Here is a 25,178-nt window from a genome sequence, read left to right as displayed (position 1 = left end):
ACAAACTAACCAACTTATGTCGTATTCCCTTTCTTCCTCAATAAATTCCATCCCAATTTAGGAAACTTAACGTTTCCTTCGCTGTCATAGGGTAAAAAATTGTTAACTAAAATTCCTGCAACTTCCCTGTTCACCTATCGCTTTTCAACCTTTCAAACTTTTCCTCAAGGCAGTACCCTCAATATCTAACTTGCAATTTATGCAATTATTCAATAATGGTACAGCGAAGAAAGCTAGCAGCAAAGGCCCAATACTGAGTATTAGAAAAAAGTACCCCCAAGTGGTTTTTATACCTAACCAGTTCAAACTTTTTACACATCTGTACTGTTCTTCTCTACACCGATAGCGTCCCTCGAGTTCTGGGCCTTGGTTTTCTACAACTATTTATGGTTTTTTTTGGCGGGACTTAATGCGATTCCCGCGCCTCCTGTGGCCAAAATCAATCCGGTGCCCCTCACTGCGTCGTAGCTCATAATGAAATTGTCGTATTGCACCACAAAATTCCATTATCTCTGTGTGAACTGTTGTAATACCATGCGCACATAGAAGCGGGCCCTCAGCTTTCATCGCATCCGCCCACCTTGCGGCCGGTGTTGCTTTAAATCGTCTAGACAGAAACGGGAGCGACAAGCGCTTATATTTAGCCGGGCGCCAAGCTTGCCGCTTGGTTTTCTAACTTTTGTCGCTCCCAGCGTATGAAGACTGAATGGCCGTGGTCACGTAAGCTCTCCTCCGAGTATCCAAAACGGATGTTCTTACGTAACTTGTAGTCCAACGTTTTTCAGAGAAGGAAAAAAAGCAACGTTAACGCCACCACTGCTCTTCTTTATTCAGCTCTGTCTGACTCGCGCGCGCAGTTGTTTCCCGAGCTTCGAGAACGTCAACAAGGCGTAAAGGCCCATCATGCTTCCCGCCTTTGGCACGTCAGCCGTCTCGGCACGCCGCCGAGTGCGTCCAATGCCGCCTACGACACGTCTATGGCTATAAACTCCCTAGTACGGTGCACCGTTGCGAAGGCTGAGACCGCGTCTCGTCAAACAGGAAGAGGGAGAGGCAGCCAGCTTGCGCGCGACACTACGAGTGTGGCAGCTTCCGGCCGTTACGTAAATAGTTGACAGAGCTGTTCCGTTTTGTTCCCTCGCTTTTTCTTCGTGCCATGGTTGCACGATTGCTGAGGTGTTCTGCGGTATGATAATGAGGCCTCGGTTTTGTTGCGTCAAGAATGCGATGACGCTCGGTCAACAAAATGGTGAACAATGGCTTTGGAGCGTGTTTTCTCAACCGCTGGCGGTGAAAATTGTTAAGGAGACCTCCAATAAAACCTCTCGCGTAGCCGAATTGCCGTTTTCATGGATGTATTCATTCATGGATACTGTAAACATTGGCTACCTCTGCCGTGGGATTTTTTTTCTTCAGAGTTATCAACATTTCGTCTTGGGGGCCCACACTAACCTATTTCGCTTTATCTTATGCAGTTGCATCGCAAACGTATCAGTCGATTCGTACGGAAAGTGCATGGAAATAAACTTCTTAAAGGACTGTCTTTCTACGCACCAACCTGTTACACTGTGTGTGTTTTTGTTGGCTGTAGGACCGTTGAAAAATTCTGGATACAGTGGCGTGCTCATGAATGTACACGTGCTTGCAATACTGTGAGCCTAACCTCAATTTGGCCGAAATTTTGAAGCCAGCCACTTTGGTGTTTCTGTTCTTTCGACTACGCCAGTGCGTTTGGTACATAAAAGAACTTGCTTCGCAGATTTAAAAAAATATATATTTACCTTCTTTGAGATGATTCGTGCTTCGTTTAGACTGTTCTGATGACGACCTTATTTTACGATTGTGATTCGGCCACTTAACGGTACGGCGAAACGACCGTTATGTATATAACTCCGTAGAAAGAGACAGCTCGTGCCCGTAATCAAACGTGACACTGCAGAGAAATGTAGCTCGCTGATTCTATATTCCATGTAGTATTACAGGAAATTATTGGTTGTCCAGCTAGCTTCATTCCACTATGCGCGATGCATACTAAGGTATGAATTGCGAAGAAGATCGAGTGTTTTAGACGCGACGTTATGGGGTAAGCGTTCCGCATGGAGCTGTAAAAACGCGCTCTAAGGATTCACCCAGAAGGAAACGCCTCTGAGCATGCCGCAACTCGCTGATTACACTCGCGTCGCCCTGGTGTGACCCTGGTCTTTACGGCAACTGTTATCACTGAGCCAGTCGACAAAAAAAAAACATTATTTTGGGGATTACCCAAGGTAAAGTATAAAGCACGCCCCGCAAACTTATAATATCATTCAAAAGAAAAACAGCCTAAAGAGCTTCGGGGCAATATTTCGCGTATAAATTATGAAGTAAATCATCACACCTTCCCAAGACCTGCACATCCTTCACAGGCTACGCACAACGCTGACAAAAATTTTGTTAAGTCTACAGGGAGTCTTCTCAGCGCACTTAGTGCTTCTCAGGAGCTTTTGTTAACCTGACACATTATATATATATATATATATATATATATATATATATATACTTTCTGTCTTACACGTACATGCAAAAATTATTCTAGCACAAACAAAAGACACAATACACAGAGGGAGCACACCCACCAAGTGGAGGTCACTCATATCAAGCTGTTTCGTGCGACTAGAAACCACCTGTAATATTAGAACGGTACGCCTTGAACGAATGATACTAGCGGTGCATTCTTCGCAGTCGTCCGTATTCACTGAGGCTAATTAGTCTGCCAGTCTGTTGATTAGTCAGCCGCATTCATGGAAAATTCTAAATGTTCGTTTTATGACATAGGTGGTGCTAGGAAAGCTTGAAAAAAGTTTAGTGATAGCTGTGGTTGTAGTTGAAAAGCTGCACAGAGTTCTCAGAAACCATGAATTAAATTGCTTTCTGCCGTGTTTTCTATGCGGGTATTCTCTTCTGAGCTCTAAAGAAAAACTACGACGCACGAAAAAATGGCTTAACTCTGCTGACCGGACCTCGATGGCAAGACTCTTAATCGTGGTCTGAACAAATGAAGGACGCGTGGTAGTGGTTAGAGAAAGTGTGCTTTCATTCGTGTTCAGTGCGGGACTCTCTCTCATTATTTATAATATTACCTGATTTTGATCTTCAAGACGAAGGTGCTTATGTACGCTTGACGCTGCGGCCACTTCCCTGGCTTAGCAACACGATCGAAAGCGCTGCTACGCAGAGGCGCAATATATCAGTTCCGCTTATTTTTGCTTCCTTGGTTTCCTTCAGTGCCTGCAAAAAAGTAACTTCATTCGTTCGTGCATTCACAATTTCGACCAATCTACATTTGGTCTCGTTCACCTAAGCCCCACCCAGTCCATAGTGAGAGCATATATCTAGTTACCTGAATCACCCTGTATATAACTCTACCGAAAGGAAAAGTGAATGAGACTTCAACATTAAGGCGCCTTTTGAGCACGATACGCTAAAACGGGTACAAAGCAAAACCCGAATACAATTTCCATTTCTTTCAATTGAACGCTGCATTACGTTCTGCTGAGAAATTTCCCAACTCTCAGGTAAACCAATCGCACATTCAACACGCAGACACCAAGATGAAACAAAAAAATGCTGCTGAAAAAGGAAGTCTCCATTTAAACATCACCACCTTACTTTGCTGTGCCGTTACTTCCAAAGCAGTGCTGCCGTTCAGAGAAACACAAAAAAGGAAGACGTTTATTACGTATATATCGAGACGTTAATCGAAACGTAATCGTCGCCATAATGATCGTGATGGCGCCCTGTCGCATAATCTTGTCCCTTCAATTTTTAGGCGCTGACCCACATTGTGACTTTAAGCGTCGTCCGTTGACGGGTGCGTGCACTATGTCGCCTAATATCGCCAGCAATATCTCTGGCCGTCAGTGACGAGATCACCCAGGAATATAATAAAAAAATGATGATGTCACTGCCAGGTTCCCCAAGAACGCGGACACAAGTGAACGAACAAATAAAAGCAAATTCACTGCAAAGGAAGCGCGAAAAGGTGCAAGATTCCGAGAGAAGCACACACACGATACGATAGCGCCCCCCCCCCCTCGCCCTCCTTCGTCGGCACCTTTCTCATGCAGCTTTCGACATTGGCATTGTGCTGCCAAGAGGAGAGACGCATTTGGACTCGGCGCGGAGGCCGCACTAAGGCGAAAGAAGCCAACATCGGAGGGACGAGAGAGAGGGGGGCGACTTGGAGAAGGGGGCAACACAGAACGAACACGCACATGCGGGTCGCTTGCCCGGCGTAAGCGCAAGGAAGGGGGCTCGGTGTGTGCGTGCGTGCCGCGAGAGCGTTTTCATCGGCCAGACCGCGTCGACGAACGAGGCGGGGAACCCCGCTCGGTCCAAAAGAAGGATGTGGCCCGCGCAGTGGATTCTGTCCGTTCTCGTCGCGGGACTTGCGGATTGCTTCGAGTACGAGACCCTCTGTAAGTGCACACGGAATGCTTGTTCTTTGCTCTTTATTGCGAATTTTTTTCCCGCGTTCGCGTTTGTGGGTGGGAGAAGCGGGGAAGGGAAAGAGTTTTGTCGTGGTGGTCTTGCATGGTGGGAAGCCTTGAAAGCCCGCGTTGGTTAAATTCTTTCTTCCGAAACTTGGGAGTTGTGACAGGCGGCGATTGTTATACTCCATTTGAGCAGACGGGCGTGTTTGCAGATTACTTTGTTTTTTCAGTTTGATTTCTACACGTACATTGGGAAGGATAGTTACTGATTGCTGCTTGTTGGATGTTGGTTCGTATTGATTGTAAAGATAAGTGAGTTTGACATATACTTGAAGACGCAGATAGAAATGAGTGCTTGTATTCTCTTTGTGCTTCTAGCCAAGCCTTAGTCTTCTATACGCTATCATAGTCATTTAATTAGTAGCTCTTGAGCACTACTTCATAATGTAAAGACCGATAGTGACTCATAGGTTACCGATTCCTGCCGGGAACATAAACAATTCCCGTGACATGAGTAAGCCATTTCTCGCTTTGACGAAGCTGGAATGCTTGAGATTGTTCGTATTATGTTTTATTATTTACTTATGCTGTGCGGTAGAGTGTCAGACTATGCTGGCGTACGCTCTATCGGAGTGTGATTATCAGTTTTTCTTCAATCGACGTACTTTTTTGTATTTATTGCATTCATTTCATTATTTCATTAACTTCGCACTTGTGTTGAACGTGTTTATGTACCGCCTGAAATCTGCCAGATGCTACGCCGCGCAGTGACCCAGTTTCCGCTTAAAACGCTTCACCCGGGAACACGGGTTGATTGACCCTCTTCCTACGTTGCAAAATTGTCGTTACGAAACGAATCCGGAATTGGCACTTCTTGCCCTGGCTTTGAAGTGTCGCGTGTGCCTCCGTTTACCCTATAGGTATAGTACGCACAAGTTACCTCATTTGCTATTCTGCAAAGCAGCCAACTTCTCTCCTATGCGGGAGGTGTGAGAATTGCTGCTTGGCTGCTTGGCGGCCTTGGGTGTCGACAAACTGATTAGTTCTTGATCCGTTGGCGTTTCTGTAGTCCAAACAAGTAATACTTTCATGTGCTTTAGATTTGCATACTGCCTTTCTTTGTGTCTTTTGCGAGCCCAACAAAGTATTTACGTGCACGCTGCTTTAAGACAAAACCTTGCCAGATGAGTTTCGCGGAAGAACATCCTAAGTGCTTTGCCACAGATATGTTCGGCAATATGCACCTAGCTGCATTAACGGCTTTGCATATTTTACTATGTTCTAATTGTCAGAACAAACCTACCTGTTCTTCCAATTATGTTCGACGAAGTTTGAAGCTGTATTAGCGTACTAAAGCTTTTAAATTTAGATAAAATGGAGCAACCTTCCGCGATAGAGCAATTGTAATCGTAACTGATATTGCAAAAATTCATTTCATTTGTTGATGCCAATAATAATATTGTTACAAAACTAAGGGCGCAGGACGTCTGGTGTGTAGCTACAGTTAACGTCCTTGTTAACCATGCGGCATCGCAGCTGAAAATTAAACACCGCCGAATAAGGGTGCATACACGTTGACGCAATTCCTGCAGTTGAGATTTCGGGTTCTCTTGCAGAATGGGCGCATTTTATTGTGGTAGAAACTATATGGGCACTCCAAACGAGTATTCGCGTTGCTTTCACCAAAATAAAATAAAAAATAAACATTCCACATGTAATAACATTCCGCAAGTGGGGAACAATCGCACGTCTTCGCATTACACATGCGGCAAATTGTTCTTTCATCTACTTTCATTGCCAATAATTAACCATTTCTTTAAATCAATTAGTAAGTACAAGTAATTTCCCCTATGTCGCCTTTGGTGTCTGTGTTTGTTGGCTTCTTAGGATATATATATATTTATATACACAATTCATGAGCCTGTGAGACCAATCGCAAGACGGGTGGGCAGCAAAGCAACAAAAATAAAAATTACATCCGCTCTCTCCTCCTCAAGAGCACAATAAACAACCTACAAATGAACATTAAGTGTCACGTTACCTAGGTATGAGATGTCCATCGCCGAGAATCGAAGGTTTGCTCACGGCCCCATCTCTGGGTACGGTAATTGCGTGTATGGTTATTATGTGTAATCTACACCTCTCGTATATTCATACGGTGGAACGCAACCACACAGAGAACTATGCAAGGCCTCACTAGCTTTCTTGACTTCAGATTAGGTTCATGCAGACAACGTTTGCGCATCCTATTGTTCGCCCTTTGTACCTTATCGCATAGGAGCGAAGAAGGGGGAACCGGGCGGCTCAGTTTTATTAACTAGGACCACGTAAAGCAAACAGACAATGAAGCCAAGGAATGCATCGGGTAAATTAGCTATAGTTGAAATTGAAATGTATAAAATAACGGAGGGATGGGCGAAAGGAAATGAAAGTGGACGCAAAGATAACTGGTCACCGGTGGAAGCCAAAACCAGAACCTCCGCATTACGCTTTCGTTGCACTACCATTTGCGCTACGGCGACGGCTATCATTGCGTCCACCGACTTGAGTATTTATGTTTGCTAGGCCTAGTCCTGGCAATGTTAGCCAGCGCTACTCAGAGCCAGGATAGGCGGATATACAATGTCCACCCGCTCTAGTAAAAGCTGCGGGGTTGCACTAATATCAAGCCGGGCCATGTGCGGCTCATTACATGATGTTGCGCAGAGTTTCTAGCGTGTACTATCACACTGCATGTCCTGCGGGTCGTATTTTTCCCCATCACAGATCATTTTTAACTGTATTACGATAAATTAGTGCACAGTACACCGCTTGCTTCCATGATCACCACTTGAAGAAGCCATCTTGAAATAGATTGGGAGGAGCTACGGTGAGGCAGCTCCAGCAGCTTACGCTTTGACTGTGCTGCGTTTTTCGCGCAGGCCTGGTATTTTTTTAGTGACGCGGTTTGTCAGACCACATAATTATTAATTACTAGCAGACCAGCTTTTCAACACTGTTGCAGTGTATTGATTCCAGTATACAGGGACCCTGTTGCGTAAAACGATTCCAATCTGTTTTTATTCCAATTTCCTCACGTAAAATTTACGCAACAAGCGAAGCAAGCATTTGACGGTAACACACAAGTTTGTTTGAGAAGCCCAATGAAACGCGCCCCTGATATATGGGTCACTTATTTTGCTTGCAAAACGAATAGAGTTGCCTACATTGAGCAAATTTTCTTATCGAATTGGTTGACAAGAGGCGAGCAGCACGCTCAAGTGGAGATGTCTTTGATGGGGCCGAGCCAGCGCAGTGGAAATAGATAAGTGGATGAACAGAGCGGTGCCGGCGTCTGCGATTGGTCCCCTTCCCCTTACTTAGCTTGCAATGGCAAATCGAAAATCGCAATGACGTGCAACGGAACGGTAAAATGCCGCAAGAACGGATCCTCAGAAAAGAAGTGTTGGCAGAGGGACGCCGTATACGTGCCAAAAAGGTTCGATAAGGATATACTCCCACGATAAAATTTTATTATACGCAAATAAATCCATGCTCCCCGGCCACTCCTAGTAGCTAGTGCCAGAGCAATCGGTGGGTAGGCCTCTTGTATTCTTTTCGGAACGGAGCAATATCCGGCTTTTCCAAGAAAAACACTGTTTTGTTCGTAATATTGCTTCGTCTTTAACGCGTAAACTTCACTTTGACGCCATGAGTTTTCGCCGTTTTCGTGACGCCGCGTGAAAGACTGGCGAAGTGGGAGTGGCCAGTGAAACTTTTGACCCATCAGGGAGTGCTGATTGCAAAACTGCAATAGAGAAACTTGGAGGAGTAGCTTTACGTTATAGCGCCCCAGAATTGCGCCGATGAACACCCTGATGAAGAATGTTTCTTGGTTACTGCCTTCTTGTTGGCCAGGCCACGTGGTGCTTAGGCCTTACTGTGCTGCCGGTTCCAGTAGCTTTATTTCCTGAGCTGGTTAGCAGCTTTAAATACTGGGGCACCGAAGTGCGCTAGAATCCGTGCAATGCATGACGCAGCTGATCTCAGTCGCATGTAGCCTTCCTCTCGAGAAGACTTATCTGCAGGCTTCTGTTTTGCGAGTAGAAAAGAGCTTCGGGCTGTGTCGATGTTTGATGCAGAAGTGGTCAGCTGAGGAAAGAATAAATGGACAGAGAGTGCCAAGTCGCCACTAAATTTATTTCACGAGAACCGTTCTCATGTAATGAATGTTTGAATGCGCAGATTCAATAATAATAAAAAAAATAACTGAGCGCGTACAAGGCGCTATCGATTAGCTATGTCGAGACAGGGATACTCGTTTTTGCAAAGTAAAACGAAAGGTGCACTGATGCATAACTCACCCCTCTTTATGATATAGTATGCGTCCCTTAGCTCTGGAGTCACCGTATCACGGCTTCTTCGGAATGCGCATACCAGGTAATGGTGGTATACGGCCCCACAAAGCGCACTGGAAGAGCAAGTATGAAATAGTTTCGTTCCTTATAGCGCTCACGTGTTCTATTGTTCGGTATTTACCCAGCACAGATTGGCTGATGCATTGCGACAGCTCAAAAGTATTTCATATACTACGCCTACAGAGCAATGCTGACATGGTCTAGCATACTTCTTTCCATACGTAAACTTCACCTTCATTGTCAGAGCACAGACACAAAGCCGAGACACTTTGTAAGATGCTGAAAACAGCACGGGCACATTGTTCGTGCTCGCCACCATCTTCAGGTAGCGGTCAATTTTTGTTTTATGTGAGCTACCGCCTGGGGTCTTATATTCGTTTGGTTGGAATCAGGCCTACTGCCATAACATCCGAGCCTTCGAACCCAGAACACTTCACGCAATGGATAATGCCTACCAGTGGCATCCTGCCCACTCTAGCCCCAAGATCTGTATAGATGAAAACTGGTGTGCACAGTTACAAAAATGGGGCTATAATATGCCGTCTTGGCTAGTGGAGCGGAATCGGCACGGAAACGACGTGTCAGTCCAAGTTGAAACATTTGATCTCATATTTTGAAGGGCACAATGCTGTAGGTTTCAAACACCTAGCAGCTGCTTATCCATGCACTGAACTGCGCTCATTGTTAGCATTTTGTTAGGTATGAATCAGTTGTTCTTTTTTTCTCTAAGGAACCCCGTTCAGTGCATCTTTTTCCTCTGTGACAGCGACTAGGAACACAAAATTTGGTTTAAAGTGTCAGTGGGCCAGCTGTCCGTCCTTTCAGCTATCCTGTCGTCGTCATGCGACCTCCTCACCACCTACTGCCTGGCCAACCCTCTTTGTATGTTACCAACAAACCAGGCAGTACTTACTGTCGCCGCTGAGGATGGACTCAAATAACAGAGGCAATGTTAGTTTACGTGCTAGCCCCAGCACCATTGCCCACCTTGCATGTTTGGCCACTCCTCCACGAGCATATATCAAAAGAATGTGGGAACCTGTGCAAGGTAGACAGATATCAAAAGAATATGGAAACTTGTGCAAGGTAGACAGGCGTTTCCGTAATGTTGTCCGCCTCAACTGCAGCCACTCTTATACCGACTCGTCATGTTGTTCAATAATAACAGCTGGTTCAAAAGACGGGAACCGCTACTATGCTGTTGGGGATTTGAGAAACTCTCAGATACAGTTATCATGAGCTCCCTTAAACCTAGACCATATTATATGACGCAGCACCGCGAATCGTTCTCTTTGTCATTGTTTTCTGGCTGCTGATGTCGCCGAACTGTACACTGTTGCTGAAAGAAGGGCAAGCGTATGGTTTATCAGCGGACCCTGCCAACTGCATGGGAATGATCATGGGGGTGCAATAAAAAAAATAAATGCAATTGCAATTGCAATGCAAACATTGCACGGTTGATATGCAGTGGCACTCGGCACAACTGGTGATACATTAAACACGGAATGCGATAACACGGCTGATATGCAGCGGTACTCGGCACAACTGGTGATACATTAAACACGGAACGCGATAACACGTCCGGGCAGTAGATGTATATGTCTCTCCGTACATATCATGAATACGTTCACAGCCACATTTTCCTCTTTCCTCTTGCGACGCTCTTTCCGCCAGTGTAAATCTGAGGACAAGAACTCTGCTCCTCCATGTGACGATTTTTTTTTTGCCTCTCGCTCATATGCTACTGAGAATCCACTTGTTCCGGAAGAAAACTGGGTGTCTTGAAGTGTTTTCTAGAATCGCTCGTACTGCAAGGCCTGGAATGATATTTGTTGATGGTTTCAACAAACTTGCTTCGATCAAATTACCAGTACCTATATCGCTGTCTGGCCCATGTCAGCATCGTTGTTTCTAAGCTAATTAAACACACACGGTCATTCCATTTGTGTGCCCACTATATTACAGCGACCATTTGTTTTATTCACAGTCGTATTGACTGCCTTGTCACCAGGTTTTTTTAAACGTCATGTTTCTACCCGCGAGAATGGTTACCCACTCCTAAGTCGTCTGATACTCACTTGGTTTCTATTATATTTCGAAGCCTATCATTTCTAAACATTCACTTTAGTAGATATTGCAATTATTTTGCTATGATTCGTGTAGCGGATTAAGACATTCTCTGAAATTATTCACAAGCAGCATTCACAGAAAAATGTTCGTAATTAACTTGCGAGCGATTTACTTTAGGATGCATGTGCATATTGCACAATAAAGTCAGTCAATCACCAATATATATCCATTTAGAAGGAGTCCTTAGACTAGTGGCAATTGCAGGCATACATATATATAGTCAAAGGCTGTAATGAATTATACTATACGTTCCAGTTGATGTCAATAGCCATCTATCAGCGGGGATTTAAATCAAGTGCTAAGCTAAACGGACTGCAGTTCATCTACACACTGTACGAAGACGTGTCAAAGGTATTTCTCATTAGATTTGTTGTAGATTGAACCTAATCTAGCACTGCGTTGGTTGAATTTCTAATCTACAATATCTGCCCGCATTAGTTAGGGACCAGCGTAATAATTATTCGAACAGTATTATTCAGTCACTTAGACGATTTCGTTTGTTTTATAAGCGAAGCTTTCATCAAGATGACTGCTTAAACAGGAACAGCAGCCCTCTTTAGATATGAAGGAAAAACCGGGAAAATCCGGCGTGGTGTAAGCACTATTGGCAGCGTTCCTAATAAAAATTGCGTGGTATACAGAGAAACTTGATGACCCTGCAAAAATGGAAACATTGGTTATGCAAAATTTGTTGCGGAATTTTACTTTTGCCATCTAGCTAATTTTGCAGTGAAATTCAAAGAGAACTGATTTGGCACTTGGCTCTGATTGATAACGGAACTTGCATATTCAAGAGAATTGCTGGATAAACGGACCTTTACATGCGCAAGAAATCGATGGCAACGCTCGCGGATTTAACTGCCAAGCTTCAACTACTCTTTAATTTGCCGCTTTAATACACGCGTTTCACTCGCGGCATTGTAAATTCACCATTGCACTAAAAGGTGCCTCGCATTAGTCATGAAGTCTGAAACTATAGCTCCAGATCTGAGCTATCTACATCGGCAATATGCTAAAATATATATTGAATAAATAGTTCAACGTCGCGTCCCAAACCTATGCAGAAAATTAAGAGCGAGACCGCGTTGTGAGGACCGCAATGCTATCTGCCCACCAGGATTTGTGAACTGTACGCCAAAAGCGCGGTAAACAGGTGTTTTTTCATGCCGCGGAATCGGAGTTTAGCCATTGAAGGAAATGTGGTACGAATGAAATACTTCAACACCCACCCCTGTGTCTCGAAAACGTTTGGCAGCATATTACACTTCTGCAACGCGTGAATGCGAAAGCCTGCTGCATACTTTTGGTTATGCATTAAGTTATACGATCAGAGAGGCCACACTTCCTGCAGGACACAACGAGCCGCAGTGTGAAGTACACGTGTGACAAGTCGTTGTCTGCGAGCTTCGGCCTCCTCTCCGCGTTGCCGGCTCGCATCGTTACGTTGCCGCTTTTGCAGTTCGGCTTCTTCGACTCGTTTTCGACGCTTAGCTGCGCCTTCGCGCACTCGTATAGCTGACTCAGACTCACGCAGACAACGTTTCTCTTCAACTTTACGTTGCATCCCCTCAGCAGGGAAAAGAAGCACTCAAGGTCGAACGCCTTGCTCCCGCCGCTTCGTACGTCGCACTTCGTTTCTCGCTTGGCGGGAGTCCACGGTCGTAGCGTACTTCCGAGGGGGGTTTGCGATGCTTTACTGACGTTTCCGATGCTTGTTCTGAGCTTGTTCTTTATTAAAACGTGTGCTGTTGTGTGGATGATTTGAATGAATGTATGCACTGTTAGCTTCAATTTGCAGAGCGCTTGTAGCCGCTGTCTTAGTTGGTATGAGACATTGCATTTTTTGCTTGCTTGCTGAGGCGTGAGCGTTTGCTGATGACGATGGTTTTTGTACCATTGGACTAGAAGAAGAAGAAGAAACTTTAATAAAGAATGGTCCGGCAGCTTTTGTTGTGGTGGCCTCAGGTGGCGGCGTGAAGTCCTTGGGCTCAGGCGGCATCTTCGGCTTGCCGCACGGCCCAGAGCTGGTCTGCTAACTCTGAACTTTTGAGAGCCGCGTCCCAGTGGCGGTGACGCCAACGGAGAGGTTCCCCCGGCGGCCCCCGAAGCTGGGGCGGCGTCGGGAAGAAGCGAGTTCGAGGAATCCCGTACTCTAGCAACGGCCGCGATTATGGACGCATCGCGAACGGAGGTGGTTTCATTACCGTTGTTGCCGGCACATCCCCAGAGCATGTGTCGCAGCGTTGCTCTGCGTCCGCAAGCTTTAGACTTAGCCGTTGGATATAAACTCGAGTAGCAGTGATCTAAGATCGTGGGGCTAGGGTAGGTGCGTGTCTGGAGCAAGCGTAAAGTTACGGCCTCGTTCCTGTTTAATTTATCGTGTGGTGGCGGCAATGTGCGTCTTTCGAGTCTGTAGTTTTGGGTGAGGTCCCTGAACGTGGTTAGGCGATCGCCCCCCCGCCCATTGTGAGTCTTGTTGCTGCATATGTGTCGTAGTGTCCCGATCCGGCAGATCCGATGCCGCGCTCTCGGGGACGGACTAGACGGCGATTTCTTTAGGCATGGGTCATTGCAACGAGCCACTTAAGGCTTCCGCGCTAAAACAGCCCATCGGCTACAATTGCATGGAACTAAAGTATGGGTGCCGTTCTTCAAGTTTATTTTGTTTCATTTACTATTTTTATTTAAATTATGGGGTTTGACGTGCCAGAACCACTTCTGATTCTGAGGCACTTACTTTTTTTTTCGGGAGAACGAATCGGTGCTGCTCTCGGAATTACTGCTTATTGAAAATCATTTTGTTACATCCTGGTTTCACTTCCCATATTATAACGTGCAGTGCAGCACAATAAAATCAACTCTCTGAAAGGGTACAAAATTAGCCGCCTCCAACAGTGCTACATGTTACAAAACAAATGTCCGATTTGCCCGTTACCCGGGAAATCCCAGTCATTTCGAAAAGCATGTTCAAAATAAAAAGAAAGATTATGCTATGTGATGCCACAGTTTAAATACGAAGAACTCTGCGGGCATGTTCGCGTCAATGGTTCGTAGTAAAACGCCCGGCCCTGTTTTTCCCCACTATGGAAACCTGAATGTTGATAGAAAATGCATTAGGGCAATCTATGTTCAAGCTACCTTGCAGGAAAGTGCTAAGCACGTGTGCGTGTCGAGAACATTGCTGGCGCTTACGTTCTAAACAGAAATGACGCCGGCATGTAATAAAGTGCGAAAAAGAAGGCGGTATTCTTCTAGCTCAGTAGGTGTTCGCAGAAGACTTCAAGCTCAAATGAGAACCGGCCACGTACTTCCCAAGGTTTCCCCAATCGGCAAGCCGCCATAATGGGGCATTTCACTTGTAGCCGTCTAACCCGGTTTAATATCTAACGCGCCTACTATGCCGAAAACATGAATTATCTGCGTGGAAACATTTCTCAAGTAGATAACATCGATCCCACCAGCTCGCGTAACGCCCCGATGATTATCAATACAGGAATACCGCAATAAAACGATCTCGAAAGCCAATAAAAGTTCGGCCTTGCCCCCCGGCAAGCCAATTGGCTCAGCACGGATCCCAAGTGCCGTTGCTCGGCTGAGCGAAAAACACGGCGCCGAGCCAAGAAGCGACGTACTTGCTCGTTGACAGGCATCGCACGCGGTATAAGACGCACCGGCCAGACTGCTTGCTGGGGTTTTTATTTTCTTCCCCAGTCTTTCTTTTTTCTTTTGCGTTCGCTCGACTAGTCGTGCGAGAAGCGACGTGCGCCTCTCCGATAGGGCACTTACAACTTCCGTGTTGGGTATGGAGCGGTCTCAATCACTGGATGAGGGGCAGGGGTGGGAGGGAGGGAGGGAGGGAGGGGGGGGGGGGGTGTTGAAGCGAGAGGCGCTATGCGTAATGTAGAAGTGACAGCTGTCACGGACAAGGCCAAGTCGGTGGTGTGTTTCGTTTTATTGGCGCTTTGTATTGGTGCGGCGTAGGTTCACGTCGCGACGCTATACGTTTGGCTGTCATATGCGTGACACTGATTGGACTTTTTTTTTATTCTTTACGAATTACGCTATTTATTGATTGTGACGCACCGACGTTGGTTAACAGTTATTGAATGCACTGGCGAACGCTCTTTTAACTTGTGACTTGCCGTCCGTGTGCACATATGCAATTATTTATCCTGGAAGAGCAGTTCAAGCTTGCATTTGTACGCGTTGCCTGTGAGAGAGAGAGAGAGAACCCTTTAGTGAAAGGCAGAGATATTAGCCGGCGTTAGACATCGCTGACATGCTACTCTGTGTGGGGACGGGACTTCATTTTTGTGTGGCTCTGGCACAGGGCGCCTTTCTGTCTATAAAATGGGCTCTTTACTACACCCGTAGGTGCCGTACCTCTTTTTAAAAAACAAGCAGGTACGAATTTTTCGTAAGAAATGAACACGTGATGGGTAATTATCTTTACTATCATGCAGATATTTATGTTACCCATTTATATACCGATCAATTTTCAAGGTCACAAATACTGCGCTGCTTTCTAGTACTTGGTTAGTGAGAATTACACGTGGCCAAATATCTGCATTGCACATGGGGTGTAGCGCATGTTGTGCCTTAGGCCCTTGCAAGCAATTACTTTTACGTCAGACTGGAAAGGGGCTTCATGGGAGCCTCAGCTAGCACCAGTATAATCTGTAGAGGTGGCCACGCATTACCATCTGGCGACTCATTGTCGAAGAGGCTCGGGTCAAGGTGATTTCGACAGGGTACAAGTCAAGCTTCAGATGCTGTACCTTAAAGGGCTGAAGAGATTAACAGCAACACACCTAAGAAAAGTTAGTAAACTGACTGGTAAACTTGTATGATCTTGTCATTCGTTGTCCTCTTTCAATTTGAGAAAGAGCTGCTAGCATTCTGCCCGCTGCCTTCCTTATCGATATATCATCAGTACCTGGCGGTATAGCGCATCTGCCTCTTTCGTTTTTCTCAGTTTTTGGCGTTGATGATGTCAGAGTTCTCGTTTTGATGCTTAGATTCAAATGATGTGTCGGTTAATGTGGTTGCTGACGCCAGCGAGCTTCTACACGTAAAAATCAACCACGTGTGCAAAAACGCACACGCACACACACACAAACCAATAGACAAGGTGACACGGTAAAGCCCCGAGCATTATGCATCCATTGCTTTCTTTTGCGCTAAGCTGATTTACATTTTCGATGGTGCACGCATAAAGTTTCATTCTTGTCGGCACTGCATCATCCGTTCTGTTAACCTGCCTCACGTTCTCGCCTAATATTTTGCGCTTTTCGCTTTTTTGAGAAATTTCCTAACGTCTGCACTTCTCAACAGCTCTTTCAGAACTGAATAGATAGAAAAACATTACACAATACTTAGGGAGTCCGTGGAGCAAGTGCGTTCGTTTTTTTCTTCCTCTGGCTTTTCTTCGGGCTTTCAATAAGCTGCAGTATTTCGCGAACTGAAAGGTCAATACATTGCACGTCACTACTGTAATGATTCTTCTAGAGATGGTGCAGCTAACAATGAGGACCACACATAATCAGAAAATTACACTCTGCTCACAATGAACGGGCGCTGTGCTTTCTCTGTTATCTCGGTACACGTCTACGCAATATGCTCGCGAAAACATAAAGTAAACGAAAAACGTGAACCTCACCGGAGACCATTTCTAGTGCAGGGAATAATGCCATATTGTTCTGCACGCTCCACTGAGACAACACTATACCACTCCCGACGTGCCACCGCGAGCGTGAGTCCTTGTATGTTCAGCGAAACTATAACCACATCCAGATGGTATTTCAGTTGCTGCAATCTGCTTTGCGTTATTACCTACTGTCATACTATCTTCATATTTTCTTTCTTGCCGTTGGTTCTACGGCGTACAGAGAAAAAAGTCTTCGTTTTCCCTGCTGAAGTATACGAGCAGATGTAGCTGCTGTACTGTTCGAGTTGCATTGTTTAAAACGATTTGTGCACTGATAAATGACTCGTTGTTTGAAGCTCTGTATGAAGGTTCCTGTTGAACAGCCCGCACTGTTCGCAATATCCGCTGTGTCCACATGGCGCACATTACCCAATATCCATATTACCCACACTGTCTCGTTATCTCGCCTGCAAGCCTGCTGGAAAAGCGCGAGTTATTTGTTTAACTTTAGCTCGGGAAGCTTGAAATCGGCATGTCACTCCCTTTTGATCCCGCCGAAGGGAGCGGCTGCGAAGAAAGGATAAAGAGGTGGCTAGCGGTGTGTGGCCTATGAACTTTGCTTGACAAGCGAAGCACAATAAGATAGCTGGTTATCAGCGGAGGGTGACTGGTGATGTGACGGCACCTAATGCGAGAACGCTGTCCTTGTTCACCATGCTCTGCGCGCACCGTGCTCAATATGGGAATCTCTTTCTAAGGCCGGGGCCGATTGACCGTCGCGGAAATTTTTTTCTGAACAAGCGTTTACTCGACAACTGTACGCGAGTCTAAAGCACCGCGTTGAGCGTTTTCGTTGGCATATGGACGAGATTATTATGGTATCGATTTTGCCAGAAGTCGTATGGAGGTACCAGCGCGGGATGGGACGGCACAGCAGAGGTGAATCACTCTGCCGTTTTAGTTGCAGTAGCTGCCTGCTTATTAGTTCTTTAATTGCGTCCATATGCTGCACCCTGTTACTATACGCGAGGTAATATTTCCTTTCTCGGAACGCACGATTGCTTTGCGTTTGTAGCCCACTCCCTTGTTGCGTTTTTAAAGGGAGGAGCATACGCCTTAGACCATATGTAGAAGAAAGGAGGCATAGACGAGACCCAATGTTTAATTGATGGCGCACCACTCACACGACGATCCTCGCACAAATGTTTTCGGGCGGGGCACTGATGGGTAGAAAACGTCGCTCCGTTGTCCGGACCAAGCGTTGTGGACTCAACGTGCGGTGCAGTTCACCATCGACACAGCACACCTTATACTGATGCGGCGCGTCGAAGGGCAGCGTTGCAGCGGCCACCGCGAAGTGCCGAACACGTGCGCAGCCAGCGCTCACTTGTGGATCCTGCCCCCTGGGTGGAAGTAGTTACACCTACTCCACCCAACCAGGAAACAGGCCAGGCTACCTTAGGGTTGCTGGCACCGAATAAGTTATCGGCAGCAACCGGCGCTACACGCAGCGATCATGCAGGACCGGCAGCAGGACACAAGGTGAGCGCAGTCAAGGCTGCCTCACCCTCCCCGGCCCCTGCCGGTGCTGGTAGCAGTCGGCGTAGCTCAGAACCAAAGGCAGCCCCATCAACCTCCGGGCTGGTGGGAGCAGGGGTTTCGTCCTCCATTGCGAGACCCTCTTGCGAAACTTCTCGCTCGCAAGAGCGTGTGTCCGGCACCTCACGAGAGAAAATGGACACTACACCTATTCGGACGGCGCACCAAGCGCCTAAGGATGGGGCGAGGCTACCTGGACCGCTCCAGAAAGGACAAACCCAGCGCTACAGGGTCTCGAAAGAGCTCTGTAATATAATCCCTTTTTGTACACAGTGCACCAATGTATTTTCGGCATGGATACACGAATAATACAATGGAACGTCAGCTGTCTTAGAAAGCTCGATGATGCGCAAGACCTTGTCCATGAACACAATCCAAAAGTAGTGTGTGTAGAGGAAACCCACTTAAAACTGAAACACACAAACTTCCTCGGACAGTATGTTACGTTTCGTAAAGATCGCGATGATACTGTCGCATCATCTGGTGGTGTTTCCATTATAATTCATAAAGGCATAGCGTGTCAACGCTTACAGCTACAAACGCCCCTCGAATCAGTGGCGGTTGGAGTTATCTTACTAAACAAACTCATCACCATTTGCTCGCTTTACATACCCCCACATTGCCACTTACACAAACACAAATTTCAGTCCTTTGCACATGAATTGATAGAACCCTACCTTGTTCATGGGGATTTCAATGCACACAATAGCCTGTGGCTTGAATCTTCTATAGTTGCGAGAGGCCGTCTTATTGAACAGTTTCTCTTCTCTTCTGATGCGTGTGTCCTGTTTCTTCCAAGCTGAATAAGAAGGAACATACTTATTAGCATCTTGCAAACAGAACCTTTTCTTCAATTCATCTTAGCATAGTTTCGCCGTCCATATTGTCTGACTTTTAATGGAAAGTTACCAGAAATCCTTTTGGGAGTGACCACTTCCCCATATTACTGAGAACAACCAAAGGAAACGAATATCCACCACAGGCTCGTCGGTCGAATGTTGATACAGCCGATTGGGAGAAATTTCGAACTCTTACTAATGATATCTCGTGGGTTGACATATCTTCGTTAGGAATTAAAGTTGCTGTGGCGTATTTTACCGCCTTAATAATTGATTTCGCCTCTAAGTGCATATAGGAAGTAAGTGGTGTAGCATGAAAACACCGTGTCCCGTGGTGGAACGACGAATGTTGGAATACTCGTATGAAACACAACAAAGCGTGGGGGTGGATACGAAATTCTCTTACTGCGGAGAATTTTATCAACTTTAAGAGGGTAAAATCCCAAGACAGAAGAACGGGCCGACAGGCCAGGAGAGAGAGTTGGCAGAAGTTCTTATCGGGTATCAACTCGTATACGGATTAGGCCAAAGCCTCGAAGAGAGTTAATAAGGTGAGAGGGCTACAAAAATGTTGACTCCCTTTGGTAAACACACAGGCCGTGAGCTTGGAACACCAAACGAACTTCCTGGGCGCACATTCTGAACATGTGTCCATCTCAGCGTGCTATCTAGAAACAGTTAAACAACACAAGGCCAGAATAGAAAGACAGAAACTGGAAAGAAAATGCAAAACAATACGAGGCATATAATGAGCCTTTCTGTTTAGCTGGGCTACAGGCATCACTAAACAGCTGCAATAAATCTACCCCAGGGGCCGACCGTGTAATGTATGAAATGTTGAAGCACCTACCCACTGAAACACACAAAAAACCCTCCCTTCCCTCTACAACGCTGTTTCGTCTTCCGGCGAGATCCCGTCTGTCTGGAATGAGGCAGTCATAGCTGTTATTCTGAAAGAGTGATCTGGAAAGATCCGCCGTCTGTCTCGAGTTACCGGCCTATAGCGCTAACAAGCTGCCACTGCAAATTTTTCGAAAAATGATAAACCGCTACCTACTACGGTTCTTAGAATCGCGCAAACTGCTTGACCCATACCAATGCGGATGTCGCCGGGGTCGATCCACCACTGACCATTTGATACGTATTGAGGCATAAATTCGTAAAGATTTTGTTCCCAAGCAGTCTTTTTTTCGGTATTTTTAGATATGTAAAAGGCGTACGACACAACTTGACGCTTTGGAATCCTCCGTGACCTGTCTGCAATGGGAGTCTGAGGCAACTTACTGAATGTGATTCAGTGTGACGTCTTCCATCGCTCGTTCTGTGTTAGAGTAGGTAACGTTATGTCTCGTCCTTTTACGCAAGAGGCTAGTCTCGCACAAGGTGGTATGCTGAACTGCGCTCTTTTTATTGTCGACAGGAATTCACTCCACACTGTCCTACCACGTACTATGCTTTATTCTGTATATGTGGATGACATCCAGATAGGTTAAATAGCATGTATTCTTAGTATCTGCGAGCGACAAGTACACCTTGGCTTAAATAAATTGTCTAAGTGGCCACAAGAAAACAGTTTTAAAAGGAACCCTAAAAAACACGTCCTTCGTGTTCACTAACAAGAGAGGTATACTGACAAACCCCATAATAGGTTTCAATAGAGAACGCCTATCTGTGAGCTGTGAACATAAATTCTTACGTATCATCTAAGTCAGCAACTTTTCTCCCCCATTTAAAGCATCATAAAGCGAAATGCATTAGGACTATGAACCTACTGAAGCTCTTGTCACACACTACCTGGGGAAGCGACAGGAGATGCCTTATAAGCTTGCACGAAAGTCTAATACTGTCACGGCTTGACTATGGAGCAATAATCTATCATTCTGCTAGGCCTAGTACTTTGAACATGCTAGATCCTACCCACCACTTAGTCTTCCGCCTTGCTACAGGCACCTTCAGGACTAGCCTTGTACAAAGCCTTTACGTCGAATCTAAAGAATGGTCTCTGCTACTAAAGAACATATTTAAGCTTTTCATATAGCTTCAATGTCAAATCAGCTGTAGATCATCCATGCCATTGAATGATTGACGACTTGTCCACGGCCAGGCTGTTCCGTAACCATCCAGCCACTAGGCCTCCTCTGTCCTTCCGGTTGGAACACTATCAGAAGAAACAGGGGTCCCTCTTTTAGTGAGTGTCCTAATGGCTCCTACTCGGCTTCCACCACCTTGGGAGTAGCAGACTGTCTGTCCACTGTGACATCTTTTTCTTAGAAATATCAAAACGAGTCATTGAGGCAAATATTCTTTCGCATTTGCTTGGGCTTAAGGAGAAGTATTCCTGTGCTGAATCTGCTTGTATTGCTTACGCAGCTTTAGGAACAACATTTTTAACAAATTATATGCACTGCTATGCTATCCTTAAAATGGTAAACAAGTCATCATTCATTGCTGGGTGCCTGACACCAGTGGCATAAATGGCAACGAGGCTGCCGATGAGACCGCTACCTTAGTAGCTTTTAGTGACACTGACACAAATATACCCATTCAAGCCACGGACCTTAAACCCTACTTACGTCACGAGCTGAAGAAACACTGGCAGAAACTGTGGGATTCCGAGGCATCCAAAACACTGCACTAGATCAACCACAGGTTAGGGCACTGGATATGGGAGAAAACATCACGATACAAGGAAGTGTTCCTTTATCTATTAAGAATAGGTCATACCTTCGACACCCAATCTTATCTACTGACTGCAACTGACTACTGACTGAGTGGGCGCTTATCTACTGACTGAGTGGGCAGCAGAAGTTCTTGTATGGGCCCTATTATTGAGATGACATTTTCATAATGAAACTTTTATGCCCTTTTATTTTGAGTCATTGCCATTATTTTGATTCTTATATATTTTTCGCAGTTTACAGCAACCCATCTTTAGGCCTCCTTCAAGCCATGACACATCGACATTTCCAAATCGATTTGATCACTTCATCGCTTACCCAATTCATTACCATATGTCATAGCGCTCTTGGGTCATAGATGGCCCAGGAGCCATCAAAAGCCATACATCAGTAAATCAGTTGAATTGGTGGGATACAGGAAGGCCTGTAAAATAGAAAGTCTCTTGCACAGAAGTTACCAATTGAAGCAAAGATTTTCACCTATTGTGAGTAACAGGGCCACCGATAACGTTTGTGGGCAGGTTTCTTTTGTGCAGAGAACATCATTCTAGCCTAAAATCAATATAGATAATGCAATATGCGGAACAATATACATACACAATATGCGCTACACAATGTAAATTGGTTTCAGGCAAACCGTTCGCTATTATTTTGCCATTTATCGTGAAATACAATTTTTCTTGGTAATCTGCAGCCCCTAGCAGCATAACACGTTTACATAACCAGCACTCTTAAGAACCTGTATATTTTAAACAACCAGAGTAAATGTAATAGAAACATGCTTACATTGCACGGTAAGCACTTTAAGCTTGTCTGTTTTCTCTGTAAAGGCATTCTCGGCCGTTACAGTGTACTTCAAGTTGTGCTAGCAGTGATATTTTGTATACCAATATTTCCCTACTACTCGCAACGTGGCTGAGTATTTTTGATTTCGTTATCTAGCAAAAGATCACTAACAGTAAAGTCACAAAATGGAACTTTGTTCTTTGCCTGTATAAGCGCCTGACTAATATCAATTTATTGTAGTTTTTGCCTAGGATGCCGATGTGCGACCGCATTTGTGTGACGTGTACAACAACTCTCACGTGGTCATTTTTTTAGCTTCAGTGTTATCGGTGCTAGTAAACTTGTGCTGTCCGGCCACTTGCCGTGTTTGTCGTCACACCCCGAACAATTGCAATACGCCTTTATGACTTTTCGTTCTAAAGTCCCTTTTAAGACATTGTCAAGGGGAATGTTAAGCTTCAAAATTTACGCTTCAAACTTCAGTCTACCTGGTAATTTGGCCTACGGTAATGCTTTTAGGTATCCCGCCTTGCTTTATTTCGACCTCCCTGAATAACCTGGCCTTTTTACCACATTCTATTGCCATGATTAACAGCGTGGACCAGAGAACGAGAAAGCCCCAAAAATAAGCTTACTATCAAATGATGCTTTTATTCAAATCTTATTTTGTTGTGGGGCAAGCTGAACAAAGACAACAGAAAGGCACATCTTACACTGTTGTCCTTCTTCTATTTCTGTTGTGATTGTTCAGCTTGTGCTACAACAAAAATAAGATATGCCGTACCAACAAGCCGCTATAGCTATCCTCATCGATTTTATTTAAAATATTGCGCAATTCATACTCTCTGTTATCAGTATGATTTAACTACTGTTAAGTAGCCTCGTGCCGTTTCCATACTGACTGCCCCGCGTGGGCCTTATGCTTCTTTTTTTTTACGTCATTTCCTTTTCTAATAATTCAGTGTTATATGTTGAGCAGCATTATAAATAAAACCAAGACTTGCGAGTCAAGGTGTTTGTTGCATTTTTCTCGTTTTCTCCTGTCGTCTGCAAGTGCTTTTCACAAACAATCTGGCCACATTTCATATTCTGGAGCATTAAGATGCGGCTAGCATGCATTTTATATTATGTATTTTTCTTGTAAGATGTACTAACATCTATCAAGTGTTGTGAAGAGGTGCTAAATTTTTCTTTTATTTCATTTATGTGTTTTGTTCAAGTTTTTCTGCTTGTAATTCAAATTGTACTTTCCACACTCAGTGACTTATAACGACCTCTAAGGTGTGATAAATGACTGCACAGGCAGGGAGTTCACACATGCTCTAATATGTTCACTCCCTGTATATGCCATCACTTAGCTCCAGTGCCGTTTACGCCGGGGTGTTGCATTCATCAAGGCGTATGCACGTTTGATTGTAATGACCGATAGCGGCGAGTGCAATGCCTGCGTTGCGGAGGAGACTATAGAACACTTCCTTCACCACTGCGCATCTTTTCTAAATGAAAGAGATAGTCTCTGCAAAGCTCTAAATGAGTTGGATAGAAAACCATTCACGTTGGACACGATCTTGGGACTATGGCCTCGTGAATTTCAACTAAGAAAGGCCACAAAAGTGCTGGTGCGATATTGTAAGGCTAACGGCTTGAGTGACTAAGTTTCACACTGAATACTCTCTTTGATATAGAGCAGGAAACTGCTACCCCGTCGGTGATATCTTATATCTCTTAGTCTTTTCCCCCGCTTTTCCGTTCCCAGTCAGGACTGGTTACATTCCCTGCTCTTCAGTTATCCTTTTTTCTCTATATATAATGTTCTAATATATATAAAGCAGCAGTAATAGAATAGTGGAACTAGTCGTTCAACCTTAAACGCCGATGAAAGGAACACGAAGTCTTTCGTGCAAACAATCTTCTGGTATGAAATCAGTAGTGAAAGTTACGGGTGAATCGTATGACGCACATGCCACATATCCAATAATTTTGTGTGATTATATGAGAATGCATTCAAAATATATTTGGTCTAGGGAGATGATTCAATATCTGCGATGTGTGTTGTTTGAAATCTTCTGGTGGCGTAATATATTACAATACGTACCAAGTCACCGAAGTGGACAGGTGTGTATCACTGCCCGACTACCTTCAATACTTGCCTAAGAGCTCCTTTGCATATACATCTGTGTATTGTAGTGGCCTTTCCGCTTTTTAGTGGCTCCTGTGAGGCCTTCTCAACTGTCGTTATTTATCGTATACTTTGGTTCTTTTTTAGCACAATATATATTTGTGGTTCGAAGCAGTTTTTTTATGTGTAGAAATTCGCGACCTTAGCATCGATGTGCTAGGTTTCAAGTAGTAGTCAATGGTGGTGGACAACCTTTTGCAAAAGAATTCAAAATGAGGCCATTGATTTGCCACTGCGAGAAGCACGAATAAGGGCGGATGGAGTACTTAGACGTGCCTCACATTTCTTCCTTTCACTGAATACATTCTCCCTATGCTGTGATGCGGGAAAGAGATGCATACGAATCGTCAATGTTGCTTAACGTATAATTGAGCAGGCGTTCCCAGTACAGGTCTCGGAAATCAGCGAATACTTAACATCGGATATGACGTACGCTGCTCGGTACGCTTCC

At 45.0% G+C, this 25,178-nt stretch overlaps 1 protein-coding gene and 1 long non-coding RNA gene across 2 annotated transcripts in view; one reads left to right on the top strand and one right to left on the bottom strand.

The window, feature by feature from the left end:
* The window catches only part of LOC142564871 (uncharacterized), a 33,735-nt gene extending 24,805 nt beyond the window's left edge, over positions 1-8,930 (bottom strand). The window contains exons 1-2 of the long non-coding RNA XR_012824701.1: positions 8,816-8,930; positions 3,120-3,267 (exon numbers count right to left, since the gene is read on the bottom strand). This is a non-coding gene — a long non-coding RNA (uncharacterized LOC142564871). The remainder of the gene's footprint in view (positions 1-3,119; positions 3,268-8,815) is intronic.
* Positions 4,167-25,178, top strand: part of LOC142564870 (papilin-like) — a 44,085-nt gene continuing 23,073 nt past the window's right edge. Inside the window, exon 1 of the mRNA XM_075676061.1 lies at positions 4,167-4,457. Within this exon, the coding sequence (XP_075532176.1) occupies positions 4,385-4,457 (73 nt within the window). The 5' untranslated portion in view covers positions 4,167-4,384. The remainder of the gene's footprint in view (positions 4,458-25,178) is intronic.

The sequence above is a fragment of the Dermacentor variabilis genome, chromosome 11, assembly GCF_050947875.1.
Source record: "Dermacentor variabilis isolate Ectoservices chromosome 11, ASM5094787v1, whole genome shotgun sequence".
NCBI classification, from domain to species: Eukaryota; Metazoa; Arthropoda; class Arachnida; order Ixodida; family Ixodidae; genus Dermacentor; species Dermacentor variabilis.
This window is presented reverse-complemented; position numbering and strand designations above follow the sequence as displayed.